Here is an 18678-nt window from a genome sequence, read left to right as displayed (position 1 = left end):
CCTAGTGATCAAATATGCAAAAATAAATCCCAGACCAAGTATGATTAGAGGGGGGCAAAAACCCCAAATCCTGAGAGTTTGAATAAATTCTGTTCTATTAGGTTGACCCCTGAGCACAGCTGGTACCAGAGGGAGGTCAGTTGGTGGCAACTCCCAGAGAAGGATCTCAAACATTTCAGAACTGACTTCTCAGCTCATCTCCTTCACAGAGACCGACGCAGAGCCTTCCTGCCCACCTGTCCTGAGTGACGCGGCGCCTCAACCTTGGACACGTGCCGTCTCCACAGCGGGTGAGGAGGATGTCAAGAAAATGGCTTGATATGGGGACAGGTGTCTGCTCAGTGCCTCAGATGCTGTCCTCTGTAACCAGAGGCTCTAAGTGGCTGCTCCTTCTTCCATAGGGAGCTGAGGACCATCCAGAGGAGAGAACTGAGGACCATCCAGAGGAGGGAGCTGACTTCTGGGGGGAAATTTCAGGGACCTGAAAAATGCTTCCAGAAACACAACTGAGCTTCCAGCACGAAGCCCTCCAGCCCCTTCTCCTCAGGAGTGACTCTTCTCCGGGGTGGAGCTGACACCCTGGATGAGGGCTCAACTTTCATCTCTCAACGGCTTGTCTCAATGGCCAGGAAGGAACCCAGGGAAGCCAGCGATTCCGGGAGGCTGCAGCTCCGCGCAGCTCTCAGGCGATGGGGAGAGATCCAGGTGGAGCCCACTTCGGGCTGGACGTCGCGTGCCTTTCTAGGACCCAGGAGATTCCTGTTTCAGAGTGGGCAGGGGTGCAGCTGGGGAGAAGGCTGTTCTTTTTGAGCTCCAGGCTCCTGGAGACAGGCTGTTCCCCCAAAGTGACTCTAATGAGGATGGAGGCCTGTCTGAGGCAACTCGAGGGGGATGCAGGCTCTGGGGCCCTTGTTCCCTCCACATAGTCATCTGTGCATCTCACAGACCCCCAAGGGTCAAGCCTTCGAGTACTGGAGAGTCTATGGCTTATACACAGAGATGTCTGAGCTCAAGCTCTGGTGAGACGGACAGAAGGATGGAGAAAACCTCCTCTGGCCCCGGCCCTGGAGTGGGTCCTGGGCTCTGGATGGATGACAGCTTGGTTCAGAGCCCTGCAGGCCTCTTGAGCCACAGAGGCTGGTTGGTTAAGCCAGGCCTCAGCCCCCAACCCAGCTTGAGATCTGGAATTTCCTGGAATGCAAGTGACTTCAAGGACTAGAGCGAACGCCTCAGAGCTAACTTTACACCAGCCTTGCCTCACGAACCTCACAGAAGCAGCCAAAGCTGGGCTGGCTGGGCAGCCGCCTGTGCAGGCCCTTCACGGGAGGCCTCAGGTCCCGGAAGTCACATCAGGCTCTCCATACCTTGGTGATATTCAGCCGCCCACGGAGAGGGTGGGACTGCTGTTTCTCAAGCCAGCACATATTCCAGGCAAGGGCTGAGCCCTTCCCTGGCGGGGGCAGCTGGGGTGAAGGTTGTGGGGGGCGTCCTAGCTGCTCACAGGGCCCTGCCTAGTCCCTGACCTCTCACACCAGGCTGGCGCTCAGAAGATGCTCTCTGAGCAAACTCCTCCTCCTTGTAGTGCTTGTACTATGGGGTCAGGGAGCAAGCTGGCCCCGGCCAGGATGCCTGCAGCCTCTCCCTGGCACTGGGCTCTCGGCCTGTCTTCTGCCTAAGGGAATGCACTGTCCTTCTGGCCAGGGCTATCCACAAGCCTGCTGACTCCATGCATTTTTGACCTTGGCCTTTCTCGTGAGGAAACTCAGATCACACAACAGGGGGACTGGGAAAGCTGGAGTCAGCATCTTCTGTTCTGAGGTGGCCGGGGGCAGAATACTTCTCTGCAGCTAAAGGAATCCATCTGGTGTGGAGAGGGGGCCTGGCTGGAGCCCTGGGGCTGGAGGCTGGCACTTCCAATTGAGACTGCCCCTTTTGGTCCTGCCCTGGGTGACAGTATACAGGCTTATCTTGGCCATCCCACAGGAAAGAGCCAGAAACACAGAGAAAGGTGGTCTGCCTCTGGGGCCATACCTGGGACAGAAGGAAGCACCTCCACTTTGGAGAATGGATGAATCACATCTGGTGTTCGTGGGTCCCCAGGGTCTTGGTGACTGTTCTAGGAGACCATGAGTTGGGAAGGGTGTGGCAAGGCACCCACAGGAGAGCTGATGACAACTAAGAGGATCAGTGACTGTGGACGATGGACCAACAAGGGCCAGCTGTCCTCTCCACAGAACGGTGGGTGGAAGAACGGTCATTTTCTTTATGACAGCAGGGCCACCTAGGGTGAGGACCATCTTCTCTGTTGGGAGTTGGAACTGGACACTTCTCCCTAACACTTTTCTGCATTAGAAAATGGGCTTGAAATGAGGCACTTGTCTCTGGCCAGAGATGGAAAGTGCTCCCAGCAGTCTCCTTTGGCTCTTTGTAAAAAAGGGCAAATGTGACATCACTTTGGCTATCCCTGGTGCCCTCATCTTCCACGAGGAGAGGCCCATCCCACCATCTCCCCACGAAGCTGTGGGCAGGATGCTCTGGCTCCCAAGCTTCTGAGTTCAGCCACTGTTCTGCTTGGTTTCCTGGCTCCTACTCCTACTGGGGGACGGGGTGACCGCATTAAGAGGCTGGACTACACGTGGGCCCTGTAGGCAGACCACCAAGCAGATCCTGAAATGGTGTCTTTGGCCAGAGGCCTCATTCAGCCCAGATCTCCCAGAGTATCACCATCGGCAGGCAGACTTGCAGGGGTCAGATTGTGAGTTCTGATCTTTAAATTTTATTTTACAGATGCGGTCTTGCTATGTTGTCCAAGCTGGACTCAAAGTCGGGCTAGAGTGATCTTCCGGCTTCTGCCTCCCAAGAAGCTGGGACTATAGGTGTGCAGAGTTCTGATCTTCGGTCCCGGAAAAATGGTCAGCACAGCCCAGAATGGTGCCACTTCTGAACCACACTCTTTTTTTTTTTTTTTTTTTTGAGACGGAGTCTCACTCTGTCGCCCAGGCTGGAGTGCAGTGGCCGGATCTCAGCTCACTGCAAGCTCCGCCTCCCGGGTTCACGCCATTCTCCTGCCTCAGCCTCCTGAGTAGCTGGGACTACAGGCGCCCGCCACCTCACCCGGCTAGTTTTTTGTATTTTTTAGTGGAGACGGGGTTTCACCGAGTTAGCCAGGATGGTCTCGATCTCCCGACCTCATGATCCGCCCGTCTCGGCCTCCCAAAGTGCTGGGATTACAGGCTTGAGCCACCGCGCCCGGCCTGAACCACACTCTTTTCCTTCTTTGTACTACTCATACCAGGGGCTTCCCAGGCCCATCAAGAAACCTGGTCCTGTAGACCTCTGTGCCATGGCCCCACTATTCCTGCAGCAGACCTTAGGCTCAGGGGCTGCCATAAGATCCAGCCCAGCTCCTGGGGCTACACTGGTGGTGTCATGCTTGGTGCGGAAAACCCCAAGGCTAGGGTTCACAACCCTTTTCCCTCATGCCCTGTCAGGCCCCTTCCGCAGGCCCTGCCCTTCTCTCCACCCCATGGGGCTGGGGACCCTCCCTGGCCAAAGTCCAGCAGACTGGACAGACCCTCCAGAAAGCAATGGCAGGAGACGCATGGGACGTTTGACCCATTTGTCTCCATCTACCTACGTGTGCAGTCCTTCTGGTTTTGGGCAAGGTCAAAGCCGGGCCTGCAGTCGCAGGCCACCCCACCTTTGGGCGTCTCCCGGCAGATGTGGGCACAGCCATGGTCTTTGTTCATGCAGTTCATACCCTCTGGGAAGAGAGACAGACAAGAGACGGGTTGGGGACCAGGCAGAGAGTGATAGAGAACATTTCAGGCTGAAAGGGGATAGCCAGTGATATGTAACAATCAAACGGGCTGTCATTGCATGTATCATGCACACACACGCACATGTGCACACACACGTATGTGTGTGTGCAGCAGCCATCTACATGGATATCCCTTAGGGAGAAAGCAAGAGCACGGTGCCTGGGTCTAGATTCAGGCTTTGCTCTGTGGGTTGCACTGTAAATGGTACCTCGTGACCCACAGAGACCAAGCTCTTGCTCTAGGTCAGATTGCGGGGCGTGGTCTGAGGAACTACTTTTGTGTCAGGGTGATTTGCTCCCCTCTCCTGAGCCACCCATGGTTCTAGGGTACCCCCACCCGCCCAGCAGACTGGATCTCCCCTCTCTGTCTGCCTGCAGTGGCTCATACCCCCTTCCGTTGACCTCAGTTGATGTTTATCTTCCTGGTGATTTGTGAGGCGTTTCCAGAATTTATGAGGTCAGGGGTCAAGTGAGAGGTTGTAGGTCACAAGTCCATCAAGAGGCCAAGGCAGATGAAAGGGAAGAGCCTCTGTTTGCCACCCCACCGGCTCTGTGACCTGCCTTCCACCTCCACCCACAGGAAGCTCAGGCAGGAGCTAAGCCGGCTCGGGGAGCGGCAGTGAAGGCTGCGGACGGCGAACACGCACAGGGCGACCTCCTTCCCCCGGGACACACTGGCCTCTTGTTCCAGAGGAGGACTGGCTCAATCCTGACCCCGTCCACTTTAAATACGGGTATGCAGCAACACAGAATAGATTTAAAAACACAAACACCCTGCTAGTTGTAATAAAGATAAAAACGTCTGAAGTTAAAAGTCAAACAAACAAACGGAAACGAGGAAGCCTGCATTTTGCCCAGCACGGTGACTCCTGGTTTCACCTAATTTTGTGACTCATATTTCCTCACCTCGAGTTTCTCACTAATCAATCCAATCATTGGAATGATGCAGAGTCTAACTAAGCAACGAGTGAACAACGGAAAGCGCTGTCATGCTGCTGCCCCGCAGAGAAGCTGCGAGTTCACACGGAAACACCCTTTCCGCCGGCTCGATTCCAAAAAAGCATCAGCGCCTGAGTCGCACAGATAGTGGCGTGCGGTCAACGCTTAACAGCCAGCGGGGGTGGAGGCTGATCTGCAGTATTTACCAATGTATGTGGGATAAATACGCCAGCCATGGCTCATTTCAAAGTACCAGGGAGATGTCGCCGAGGGTAGAGCTGGGAACAAATGTGCACAGTTAGCTCTCGCAAGCTGAGACCAGCCAGCCATAGCACGTCTCTTTCTTAGAAAGGTCGTTGTAAAGTCAGGCAGATGTAGGTGTGAATCTGGCTTCCTTCCTGGCTGTGGCCTCGGAGACAACTGCTTCGCTTTTCTGAGCCTAATCTTAGAATAGGCGTGATCACCTCTGGCTCATGGAGGAGCTGTGCAAATTAAATCCAGTTACAGACAGGAAATGCCAGGCAATAAGAGATGAGGTCTGTCTGTGGGGGCATTGACTCCTGAGGCCGGTGTCTCTCCTGCAGGTCTGGAGACAGCGTGGCTCCTCCCTGGGGCCTGGCTGGACCAGGCGGCCCCTCCTGAGAGGCGGCTCTTGGTAGAGAAACCTTCTCAGACTACTGAGACATGTTCAATCCCTCATCAGGTCTCCTGGGAGCCTCCTGCCCTGGCCAGGGTTTGGCCAGTGGGTGGTGGCCAGCAAGCCATCTCCCTGACCATCACTGACGGCTGTTGTCAGCGGTGGGCTGAGTCCAGCCTCCCTCACTCCCTGTTCATTTGGCTTCCATGGCTCCCTGCTGTTCCAGCTTCTTCCCAGCTGCACACACTCCACGGTTCGCCATCCCACAATGCCTGCTCAGCAGCCCTCGAGGGTGCCCCATCTCCCCTTGCTGCTCCTTCCTCCTGGGCCGGACACCCTCTCCTATCTTCCATAAACTAAATCCTAGGCCTCCCTCAAACTCCACCAGTTCCACAAAGCCTCCTGGCTCCTGCCTTCTACTCCCCGTGTCTCCCCATGCCACCACCCATGTGACATCCTAGGGCTGTCCTATGGCCGGCACAGGCGATCAATGCTGTGAGCAGATCTGTGCTCTCTTCCTGAGCTGGGAAGAGCCTACGGGCCCTTGTTTGGCTCAGGATTACAGACGATGAAGAAAGGGAGATTGAATTTCCCTTCCCAGCCAAAGAATCACAATTTACAAGAAGCCTTGCTAATCATCACCAACCATACATTTGTCACTGGGGAGCTGATGCGTGCCGGAGCCCCGGGTAATGGAATATTAAACTCTAGAGGTCATTCAGTTTTCTCCCTCATCGTGGACTTGCCATTAAGTGATCTTTCTTCTTAAGACTCCAGAGACTTTAACACTGAGCCAAGATGTTGTTGTTTTCTTGGTGAAGGACACTTTGGGGATGTAATCTCGCATGACTATGGACTGTGGTAACCCACACAGTCAATAAGACGCTAAGTAACAGAATTGAAGAGCTGGGAAGGGTGAGCCCCAGGTCCTATCTGTAGTCAGCTGGTCTCAAAGGTCTCTACTTTACCTCTCAACAACTTGGGGAAGCGGGTGGAGCACTTCATCTCCCACCTAAAGACCCTGAGGTGGAGTTCAGGTCCTGTGATTAGTCATCCTCACTCAACACCCCAAGAAAGGCCCCCTGCACGCTGCCTCTCACCCAGCACCCCCAGCATGGGAGCCCCCACAGGCTCCGCAACGGAGGGCAAGGGACAGGCCGGTGATTGTTAGTGGGACTGGCTTCAGGACCTCTTTACATTCCTGACAATTATAAAGGAGGCCAAATCGCTTTGATGGACAGGTTTATGTGTTACAGCTATCAAGACTGGCTAGATATCACAGAGAGAAATTTACATTTACTCATTAGCTTATTTAAAAACAAGACAAAAAACATATTACATGTGGGCTGGGCGTGGTGGCTCACGCCTGTAATCCCAGCACTTTGGGAGGGTGAGGCAGGGGGATCACCTGAGGTCAGGAATTCGAGACTAGCCTGGCCAACATGGTAAAACCCCATCTCTACTAAAAATACAAAAATTAGCCAGGTATAGTGGTGCACGCCTGTAATCCCAGCTACTCAGGAGGCTGAGGCGGGACTGCTTGAACTTAGGAGGCGGAGGCTGCAGTGAGCTGAGATCGCGCCATTGCACTGCAGCCTGGGCGGCAGAGTGAGACTGTCTCAAAAAAAAAAAAAAAAAAAAAAAAAGAAAAAGAAAAAACAAAGAAAAAAAAAAAAAGAAAAAAAGTATTACATGTTAGCACAACCCATATATTTGTATTGAAAACTATATTTTCCAGAACGGGGTGCCCTGAGATGCAGCAGTCAGGCCCGCGCGAGCCAGGCTCACCTGCTGCGTGGTGAGGCTGTGGTCAGGCTGGAGTCTGCTCAGCTTGAGTGCTTCTGGGGCGCCTCCTCCCTGAGAAGGGTGGTCGGGGGAGCATCACTATCACATTTCAAAATGACCCTACAACCACTGCAAGGATGGCTGCTACTGCCTGGCCTGGGGGCTGGCTGTGGCTTCCCAGGTGCTCATCAGCGACTGTCAGCTGCATCGCTTTCACCTCCACGCGGGGGCAACACTGGCTTCTGGAGGCCACAAGCAGATAGGTTCTGTGGCTGGAGAACCACAGAGGGTCAGGGTTGGACCCCTGCCTGCAGCCCATCTTGTCTATCCATCCTACAGAGACAGAAAATGAGCCCCTGAGGTGGGAAATGAGTGTTCCAGCACATATAGCAGGGCTGGAACCTGGGCCACTGGGCTCCCAGCCTAAGCTCTCCTGCCTTGGGGTCACTCGGCTACACCTGTGGCACCCAGACGGCTGACAGGGAGCAGACGTTTCCTAGGCGGAACAGGATTGGGAACGTGGTGCAGAGTGGGCGACTACATGGTGCCTGTTACTGGCCACTGTTTCCAGACTTAGGAGCCCAGCGAAATCCAAGGCCAGTTCAGATGCTGCGTCCCCTGAAGCTCTCAGAGCAGCCTCTCCACGAAGCGCACACCCTGGCTCCACTTTTGACCTTCCACAGCCATCACTGGCAGGCCCTGAGGTGAGGACGGAGCCTCAGCTCCCCTGCAGCACAGGATGTCCATTTTCTCAGCTGTGAAATGGGGATGTAATAATCTTTGCCCCTGAGGGTTGCTGGGAAGCTCAAACAAGGTAACGATATCAAGGGAGGCACAGGGAGGGTCTGGGTAGAGCAAGGCTGCTGCGACAGCACTCCTATCTGCCCTTGCTTCATTCTGCCTCATCAGAAATCGGAATAGTTGCTTCCGTCACACTCTTTCCTGCCAACCGTGGGTAACCGGATGGGGAGACCTGAGCTTTATTATTTTCAGTATCACAAGTACCCAGCACAGGGCCTGGCGGAGGGTTAGGGATCTGCAAACAGTGGGTGAAAGGAAAGGGAAGAATGAGTGGGGAAAGAGAGGGGAGAATGGAGAGAGGAGGGAGCAAGGTAGGAAGAAGAAATAAAGCCCCCTATTTCGGAACAGATGAAGCCTGTTGTCTGTTATTTTAGGAGGCAAGGCTAGAATTTTGAAAACGTTCTTGCGGCATCCCTAGTTGCGTGTGCTAGAAACACAGTGCTTTGGATGCCTGATGGGGGAAATTTGCAGCACATGTTAAAGGCTCTGAGAAGTCCCGCGGTCACTGTGGAACAGTCCCTTCCTCCTCACTTAACACAGCATCCTAGACAGGAAGAGGCCCCAGCACTAGCAGGATCTAAGGATGGCCCATTCTAGTTCCTCACCTGACAGACAAAGCACAGCGACACAGGGACCAGGGTGGCAGGCTGGGGCAGGGATAGGGCACTGGCCCCACCCGCTGGAGCACCTGTGGTATCCTCTGTGCCTCCGAACCTCAGAGACAGAACAGGTGGCATGCCCTCCTTGCCCTCTCCCAGAGGGGCTGTCTGAGGGCAGTAAGCTATCGGGAAGGAATGCCAACTCATCCCCTCCTGCAGGTGGAATTTCTGGATGGCAGCCGGGGCCATGAGGGCCAAGTCGAGATTTGAAGGGGAAAAGGTGAACCCTGAGGCATGCGAGGTGCTTGGTTCCAAGCCCTTCTGCTCTAGGGATGGGCCTGGACTCCAGATGGGAAAGGAATCTGTGGGTCTGTGACTCTACCCACTCTGCCGTGACCTGGGAAGGACTCCCCTGGGCTTCCTCCAGCTCCCCTGAGCCAGTCAGGCCCACGCAGCCAGCGGCAGCTGCAGGCTGTGTCCACTGATGCCAGCCTGTGAGCTCTTCCAGAGCAGGGGCCGAGCCCACTCAGGCTCAACCCCAAGTCCCAGGCCCAGAGCAGGCTTCTGTGAGCCTGAGGGCCGGAGGGCCCCAGCTCAAAAACTCCATCCTCCTGTGGCTCCCTGATTTGTGTCACGTCTGCTCTTGGGAGCCATAGGACAGCTCCCTTGACCTAGATAAGGGGAGAACCAGGGAGAGGCAAGTTCAGCAGAGAGCCCTGCTGGTCTCCCCTTCTTGATGGGAAGTGAGATAGAATTTCAGAGTCATTCCCAGAAATCCTGGTCTTCAGAGGCCTGATGCCCGTCAGGCCAGGCGGCCCGCCAGGTCGAATCTAATCTGATCCAACCATCCAAATCCAATTATATGCTGCAAACTCAGACCAAGTGTCTCCTTGGTGCCCAAGATGGGCCAGGGAGCAAGGAGAGGACAGATGCTCTGCTGCCACAATGCCGGGTCCACATTCAGGCTGCCACTTGCTGTGTGACCCCGGGCCAGCCCTTTACCCCTTCACCCCGAACCTCGGTTTCCACCTACGTGGAGCTGGACAATAGCAGCACCTGCCTCCCGGAGTGTGCTAAATGTGCAGTCCCAGTGTCTGGGTGAGTGAGGTGCTGGCTAAGCGCACAGATAGGCTGTTGTGGGACTTTGTCCCGGCCAGAAGGAAGCCACAGGGGAGTTGTCAGTAGGGGAGCGACACGCTTGTGTTTCAGATCTCTGGAGGCTGTGTGGAAGATGCCCTGGGGGGCCAGGACTGCAGGCCAGGACAGGGGAGAGGCTGTTGCTATCACTTTGAAAGGGACAAAGTCTGGTGGAAGGGCAGTGGTGATGGGGGCTGGGAGGAGGGCTGGATTGGACACATTTAAGAGAGTTGCTTCTGAGTTTTCTGGAAGACGTGATGTATGAACTTGAGCCCTGACTATACTTTCATTCACTTGGACCCTCACAAGCCTGAGGAGCGGGCATCACCGTGCCCACCTTCCAGACAAGCAGACGGAGGTTGGGACAGCATGGGGGAAGATGTGCCCCGGGCTGTGTCTTCTTCTCCAAGTGCCCGGTGCTTCCTCCCGATGGACCCTCCCCCAGGTCGCCATCTCCTCTGGACTCTGACAGGCCCCGGCAGCCCTTCCCCACTGGGGCCTATCTTCCCCCAAGGCCTTTGGTCATTCTTGGGTACTCCACTAGGGTTTTCGCGGAGAGAAACGACGGTGCGGTCTGCCTGGCCCTGAGCCAGCGCGTACATCACATCCTCTGCAATGCAAAGTTCACGGATGCATCTCAAGCAGGGCCGCGCGGCCCAGTGTGTTTGTACTTAGGAGCGGGGCCTTTCTTGCCGCCACGGCCGGATAACAAAGCTGGAATGTGTGCCTCCTGAGGGTCGTTGCTATGGCGACTTCATCAATAACATCATTTTCTGCATCCATGTCCCTTAAATACATGGGAAGGGACGGCAAGCTGGGAACGGCAGAGCAGGGAGAAAAGAACAATCACCTTGCTCCGCCCTTCCCCCTCAACTTGGGAGGAAGGGATTTTCCTCCCTTTGCCTCATCAATAGAAAATTATGGAGCCAAGAAAGAGGTTGGAGCCTTGGGGGTGGCAGTGGGAGGCGGCGGCTGCCTTCCCCAACCCTGACTCCGCAAGCTGTCCAAGCCATGCAGGGAAAAACAAACACGAGCTCCCACCAACGTTGAAGGGGGGCTGAAGGAAACCAGGGGGAGGTGGTGCCCAGGGGGAAGGGTGCAGAACAGCTGTAGGGTCCGGGCTGGTGGGAGAGATGACGATGGCAACAGTGCAGCCTCCCGCGTTCATCGGAGCTGCCTGTGCGCCAGGCCTGCCACAAACCAGACTCCTTACCTCACAGATTCCCCGAAAAGCCCATGAGGGGCTGTGCACAGGCTGAGCATCCCTCATCCAAAAATCCAGAATCTGAAAGGCTCCAAAACCCAAAGCTTTTTGGGCATTGCCATGATGCCACAGGTAGAGAATTCTACACGTAAGTACTTCACACAAACTTTGTTTTATGAACAAAATTATTGAAATGCCATGTAGAATTGCCTTCAGGCTATGTGTACAAGAAGTACATAAAACAAACGTGTTCCATCTTTAGACTTGGGTCCATCCACAAGATACTTCATTATGTACCTGCAAATGTCCCCCCATGTGAAAAAATCCAACACTAGAAACACTTCTGGTCCCAAGCATTTTGGATGAAGGATGCTCAGCCTCTATTACGTCCACTTAACAGATGAGAACCCTGAGCGCACAGAGGTTAGTGACTGAGGTAAGGTGAGGGGGCTGAACCCAGCAAACAGAGCTGGAGCCGCAACACACTGTCTCGCCAAGGCCATCTCCAACGACAGCTTCTCCAGGGTGCCGATTCTGATCCTGCCCTGCCAGTCTCCTCAGATCCACGGAGAGCCCCCCGTGGGCTGGGAACATACCCTGCGGAGCCAGGGCCTGGCAGAGACAGAGAAGCCTTTACAACATCGCCCAGCAAGGTAAGTAGCTTTATCCCCGTGTAACAGAAGCTCTTCAGAGAAGTGAAGCGATTTGCCCGTGGTCACTGATGAGGACATGGGAGGCAGGTAGAGGCGAAACTGAAAGCCGGGTCTGTCTGACTTGAAGACCTGCCCTTCTCCAGTGGCAGAGGGAACTTTCTAGTGCATAAATCTGACTGTGTCTTCCTACTGTAAACAAAACAAGCAAAACAAACAAACGAAAAAACTCTTCGATGCCCCGGCACCCAGCGCCCAAAGGGTTAGGCTGAAAGTTCTCAGTATGGCACTGAAGGTCCTCCCTGACCCCCCCCCCACCTGCCTCTCCAGCTTGCTCATCCTTCCTCGAGCCCTTGGCGAGGGGCAGCCTGGTGGCCGCCCTGCACAACCCGCCCTCCCTTCCCACCCTGAGGCCTTTGAGAAGGTGCTTTCCTCTGCTTGGGACATGCTCTCGCCCTCCTCTGAATGGCCACTTCTGGCTAGTTACTTGAGATGCTATTTCTGTGTCACCTCTTCCAGGAAGCCCTCCTTGTTTTCACCCTCTCCACAAGTGCCTAGGTTGGATTGGGGCCGTGCCTGGGACTCCCCTGCCCCCTCCTTGCTCATAGCACCCACCACACTAATTGTAGCTGTTACACATTGTCTTCCTCCCTTTAGATGGGGGATTCTCAAAAGGACAGGGCCCACACCTGAGCTACCTCTCTGCCCTCGTCCCCTGCACAGGAACCGTCTGATGAACCCAGGCTCACTGGTAAGCGGCCTGGGCTCAGTTACTCTGGATTTGGACTGTGTCAGAACAGGGGCCAACTCTCAGACAACAGCGGTATGCTTGTCTGCAGGCCCAGACCTGGCTGCTGGTCTGGCTCCCCCTTGATCCCCTAATTACATGCTAAGAGCATCTGCCCCTGGAGCGGCACACAGAGCCTCTCACTGTGCGGCCTCGGCTTCAGTAGAAACACAAGGCTTTGCCTCCCACCCTGTATCCCCCAGACTACATCCTCTGGGGCAAATCTAGGCCTGCCGGGCACCAACAGCTGGCTGCCCCAGACTAGGACCCGCAGCTAACCCTGAGCCTAGCCAAGCCCAGGCAGCATCCCTAGGGGGAGTCCCCTCTGGGAGATGCGAGTGACCAAAGACTGTGGGCTTCTACTTACCCAGAGCTCCCCTGTGTCAGGCCCCACAATAGGCTCGTTGCAAACCTCACTAACTGAACATCTCAATGACCAAGTGCCAGGTACAACCAGCGCTTACCTGATAGGTGAGGATGCTGAGGCTTCGAGAGATTAAGAGACTTCCTGCCCCAGGTCTTCTACCTTGTGTGAGGGAGTAGGGAGCCGATGCCCTGGTGGCCACTCCACTGGCAAAGCCCAAAGTGGTTCTAGCCCCTCCAATAAGTGCTCACCTCACACCTCATTAGCCCTGGTACCCACTTGGCAGCCTTGATGGCCCTCAAGGGAATTCTGCTCCTCTCGTCCTCCTCCTCACCGCCCCCTCTGCTTTGGCCAATATGCCATATTGGATGTAGGGGAAAGAGTTTATCCCCCAGAGCCTCTTGGGGTCCTGGGTCCCAGCTGGGTGTGTGACCCAGCAAAGAGGCTGGCCCACTCTGCCCGGTCCCCTTCCCACCCACTCCACACACTCGCAGCACCGTCTCTTCTACTCTGACACCAACCCTGGGCCCTCCTCCAGGGTTCAAAGGCCCCTGCCAGGGCCCCAGAGGACTAGTCGTCCTGGGTGTGTACAGCCTTGGCTCAGCACTCACCACCCAGCTGGTCCAGCCACAAGAGCCCACACCTTGCAGTATCTGGCTCCCAACGCCTTCCACATTCATCTGCTCGCGTGCTTATGTGCCCCTTCATTCCACAAGTATTTAGGGAGTGCCTCCTTGGTTTCCAGCCCCAGGACTCCAGGCAGGCGCAGGCCTTTCTACCAACCAGCCAGCTCCTTGTCTGTGCCCCCTCCTGATCTGCTCTCCTAGAGGCCGGACCACAGTGAAGTCCGAATGGGTGCCCAATAAACCCCTGCAGGGTAGTTGGTTGATGAGCTTGCCGGGCACGGACATGGGGCACAGCTCCAAGAGAAATTGTCCTGCTTTGTGTTTACATGCAAGCAAAAACCAGAATGGATTGGTTTTCTGGAAAGCCAGAACTGGAAGGGGCCTTGGAGCGCATCTAGGTGAAGCCTCTCCATTTCCATGAGGAGGCTGAAGCCCACGAGACAGTGACTGTCCTGGGTCACGCGGCAGTGACTTGCCCTGGTCACGCAGCTGTCAGTGCAGAGTCCATATGCAGCCTCCCACTTTCAGTCAAGCTCAGCGCTCTTTCTGGCACATCAGGAGATGGGTGACAAGGACTATTGCCCTTGATCTTTCCACTCACGCATTCCTTCACTCCTGCAATTGACAAACCTTTGCTAAACATCACCTGTGTGCAGGCCCTGGGCTGAGACCGAGGAGGGAAGGGTGTCCAACCCCACACGCTCATTCTCAGTTTGAGGCCAAGTCACTGCCATGCGGTTCACCAACAGGCATGCCCTGTGTACACAGATGGACGGACAGACAGAGCTGGGACTGTGATTGGCTCCCGGCATGCTTCTCAGAAAGCAGGATGGACGTCAGCCTCCCTTCAGCACCCCCTCCCCACCCCAGGGCCTTGACTAGTCCTGGCACCGGGAACCCCCAGAAAGCTACCTCTGTGATATGGGAGGTGGTTCTGTCTCTGACAGTTGGGAGGACCACGAAACATTTGCAGAGCCACAGAAAGCTCTATGGGCCGGGCAACACTGAGGTGGGGCAGGTTGATTCAACAGCTCTGATTTGCATCCCAATCCCAGTCCTTTCTAAGGCATGTGGTTTTAGAACCTGTTGTGGCCTAATTTATAAAATGGGGAGACTAAAACCCTCTTTTTTTTTTTTTTTTTTTGAGACAGGGTCTCACTCTGCCGCCCAGGCTGGAGTGCAGTGGTGTAATCAAATCACAGCTCACTGTAGCCTTGAACTCCAGGGCTCAAGCAATCCTCCTGCCTCAGGCTCTGGAGTAGCTGTGACTACAGGTGTGTGCTACCACACCTGACTAATTTCTGTATTTTGTGTAGAGATGGGGTTTCACCATGTTGCCCAGGGTGGTTTCGAACTCCTGGGCTCAAGTGATCCTCCCACCTCGGCCTCCCAAAGTGCTGGGATTACAGGTGTGAGCCACCACGCCCCGCTTACAACTTTCTTTTGTAAGAGTGTTCAAGGGCAGTAAAGAGGTGATGGGCTCCAGCTCAGATCCCTCAAGCTGCGGCGGGTGCTCTGTAAGGCTGGCCCCCTCCCGCTCCCCTGCACGCTGGCTTGTTACCTGGAGACCCCGCCCTGCCTAGTTTCTTCCCCCTTCCTCTCCCTTGATTCCTGAAATTTCCCAGGCTGGCCACTAGGTGCCACCACAATCAAGTTTTTCTGCCCCTACAGACCCGGGGTCTTGCACCAGAGAAAGCCTGGTCGAGAGACTCACTCACCCCCAGAGCTTCTACTCCTCCAAGGCCCGGGAGGCTGGAGGTGTCCTTCTTTCCTCCCTCAGGTTGCCAGGTTTAGCAAATAAAAATACAGGACGCCCCATTCAATCTGAATTTCAGATGGACAACCAATACCTCCTGAGTATAAGCATGTTCAAAAGTTGCATGGGTCATACTTGTAATAAAAAAATTACTTGTTTATATGAAATCCCAGTTTAAATTGGCACTCTGTATTTTATGTGGCAACCCTGCCCTGCCCTCCACAGGGACCCTAAAGGAAGCGATGGCGGACGGACAGGCTGTCTGGTGCCACCCTTAGCCGTATAGCTCCTACCACCAGAGAACTCAGGCAGGTGCCCTGGCCATGGCCTGCCATGAAGGGGGAAAAGGTCTGTTTTTCCTTTCCAGCAGGTGATGAGATGGAGGGTGCCCAGGCATGGGGGCCAAGGTGGCAGCATCCCAAAAGTGTTCCCACAGCAGCCCTGGGAACCCTGAAGGAGACGGTGGTAAGGGCACTGTGGATACACGAACAGGAGAATCTATAAGGATGTGAGCAGCGCCCCTGAGCCCCAGCCAGTGACTCTCCACCACTGTCCACCCACATGTTGTGGAAAGGAGCAGGGGCTGCAGAGCCAGAGCCCGGGGCTGTCACAAGCAGTGGCGCTCGCTTCCCCTCCCTCAGCTGTGCACGAGGGGCAGCAGCGGGTACTTCTCATGGCCCTTCAAGGACGAAAGGGGCTCATGGGCTCAGGGCACAGTAGGTACGTTCGGATCATTGGCAGGTACAGCCACTTTGGGGACATAAGCCAATTCCCGCCATTGACTCAAACTTTAAAATAGTCTGCTGACTTGTTGCTGCACTCAACAGCCAAATGTGTGGGTGCTCTGTGATGTGCCCTGGGGCACAGGAGTCAGGCGCTCTGTGATGTGCTCTGGGGCACAGGAGTCGAGGCTGGGCAGGAGGGAAAGGTGTTCTGGAGCAGGAACCAGCTCATGCAGAGGCCTGGGGAGTGAGGCTGGGGGTCTCTGCGCTTCTGACAGACAAACTGGGGCTGTCCTGCTGGAGAGGCCTCATGGAGAGAAGCTGGCAGAACTGCAAGCTGACCAGCTGCAGAAGGGAGCAAGGCGGGATGGCAGTGCAGCACCCAGCAAACCACAACGCGCCGGGCAGCCCTCTCCCAGGCAGCGGGCTGAGCACACCGCTCTGCACCAGGGGTGAGAAGGCACTTTGTGAACTGATGGTGCACACACTTCGGGCATGACTCCCTCACGAGATGGTCTCGTCCCCTCTGCACTCCCATGCGGCATGTTTCCTCTGCACCCTGCCCTGTGTGAGGCGTGAGAAACACAAGGATGACTTAAACACATCCCTGCCCTTCTCGGGAGCTCACAGACTGGTCCTGCAGTAGAGGGCTGACCCATTTCAAACGCATGAGCGCAAGTCAAGAGGAAGACACACACACCTGCCTAAGAGTCAGAGACAGCTTCAGAGAGGAGGTGAAAGTGCGCTGGGTTTTGATGGATGACTAAGAGTTCTCCAGGAAGGGGGGCGGGGGATGGGAAATGGCAGTAAAGGCAGAGGATGACACACACCAAGGTTGTAATCAGTAAAGGGCACGTGTGCCATAACAGGGAGAAGAGCAGGCAGATGGGGAGGAACCAGGAGAGAGGAACTGGACTGTGGGAGGCCTTCGGAGGCAGGAAGGCAACAGTGCCTGATAATGGAGGAACTTGGGGGAGAAAGCGCCCGGGCTGCAGGATGCAGGAGGGAAGGGGGATGACGCAGAGGTAGGGATCCCAATTAGAAACCACAGCCTTTGAAGAAGGCAGGGCAGCAAGGGTGAGCAAGCTGGCTGGGTTTGGGAGGTGAGTAGAACTCAGATGCAGGATCTGGTCACACTGGGATGTGGGAGCCACACAGGGGAAGGATCAAGGCAGCACCCCAGTGCTGGTGCCCCACTGATGGGGGACGCTCAGGGAAGCACAGGTCTGGGAGGATGGGAAGATGCTGCGTTTGGTTTTGAGCAGGTGAGAATGCTGTAGCTGGGGTCCCCGTTGAGGGGACAGTTGGCACTGGGGTCAGAGCTGGAGAAGTGGCCACTGCTGGTCAGCAAGGAGACTCAAGAAGCTTGGGGGAGAGCTAGGAGAGGGCTGAGGCCAAGGAGGAGCCAGGGTCGGGGGCTGAGGAGGAAGGGAAGATGCCCCATGGGATGTACATGCTGAAAGAGTCCGGTGACACAATCAAGCAGCCACCAGCCGGGGGACAAAAACCCACCTGGCTGGCCTCAGACGGGTGACGATGCCCTGGGGAATGCTGCGGCCAGGGGTGGCCAGGCAGACATCCCACCAGGAGATCGGCCTTGTGGCCACAGTCACAACCCAATTTCCCTAACGAGGCTAGGGAGGGCTCAGGCCCCTCCCTAATGACCCGGGATGACCTCGACTGCTTCCCCACTCTGCCAACCAGGCATCTGCCTGGTGGTTTCTGAACCCACACTTCAGATCTGCATGGTTTTCCATGCACGGGGCCTGTGCCCACAAACCCCAGGTGGGAAGCCAGGCTGTGGGCTACGGTGTGGGGGGCGGGCGCTGGTCTGGAGCCTAGGAGCCTGGGACAAGTCCCAGCTCTGCCACCAACATGCTAAGTGACCTCCAACAGGGACATATGGCATTTCCAGAGCTTCTGCTACTTCACTCTAGAACAGGCATGCAGGCCAGCTTCCCTCCAGGGCAGCATGCGTTCGGTTCTCACGCACATCAGCTCCATGACGTCGCCTCAGCTCTTCCTGACTGCCTGCTCCCTACGGACCCCAGGCTGGACACTGGGGGGCCAGGGGGACCTTGCATCCAAGGGGGTCCTTGTGTCTCACTTGGGGGAGAAAGACCTGGGAGCAGAGACACGAGAGACAGGGCACGGAGGCTGAGGGTGGGGCGCGAATGAGACAGAGGCAGGGGAGAGTAGGTCCCGCCTGGGGGATCAGGAGGTGTGCGGGGAAAAGGTGTAGAAGGTTCTCAGTGAGCGATGGGCAGTCAGGATGAGTGGGAGTTCCAGACAGAGGGAGCTGCGTGAGCGGAGGCCAGGATGAGAAGTTCACTATGTCTGGTTCAGGACATGGCAAGCAAGGAGAGGCTGCAGAGAACCACGTTCCTCTCAGGAGCCACGGGAAGGTCTTGAGTGGAGAGTGACAGAGCCAGAGGGTCGGGCCGAGCAGTGGCTCTGGCTGCTGCCAGAAGGTTGTGGGGCGGGGAGACCTGTGAGGCAGCTGCCGCATTAACTCAGGCAAAAGACGGCAGCGCAGCCCTAGGCAGAGGGTAGCACGGCGAGGCAGGGGCTCCCTGTGTCACGGGGCATCTGGGCTGCACAGCACCCCCACCCTTGGCCCCCCATCCATTTGTTCATTGAGTGTCTTTGATCTTAGGAGGCGGTTGGACCTGGGTGCAAATCTTGCCTTTGCTACTTCTTCACTATGGACAAGTCTCTTTGCTTTTCAGCCTCCATTTGCTCACCTGCAAAATGGGGTAGCTCCATGACACAGACTGTTCTCAGGATCTGATGACTCGTGTCAGAGTCTGGGTGCTATGCTCGGCTATGATGTGTATGACGGCTGTGCACA

General features: G+C 55.7%; 1 protein-coding gene across 2 annotated transcripts in view; it reads right to left on the bottom strand.

Annotated features, from left to right (window-relative positions):
* Positions 1-18678, bottom strand: part of SCUBE1 (signal peptide, CUB domain and EGF like domain containing 1) — a 141740-nt gene that overhangs the window by 57128 nt on the left and 65934 nt on the right. For both annotated transcript variants that reach the window (XM_021921650.2, XM_021921651.2), the window contains exon 5: positions 3638-3763. In XM_021921650.2, coding sequence (XP_021777342.2) covers positions 3638-3763 — 126 coding nt within the window. The remainder of the gene's footprint in view (positions 1-3637; positions 3764-18678) is intronic.

The sequence above is a fragment of the Papio anubis genome, chromosome 16 (assembly GCF_008728515.1).
Source record: "Papio anubis isolate 15944 chromosome 16, Panubis1.0, whole genome shotgun sequence".
Taxonomy (NCBI): Eukaryota; Metazoa; Chordata; class Mammalia; order Primates; family Cercopithecidae; genus Papio; species Papio anubis.
The sequence above is the reverse complement of the archived record's forward strand: the minus strand, read 5'-3'. Positions and strand labels throughout refer to the sequence as shown.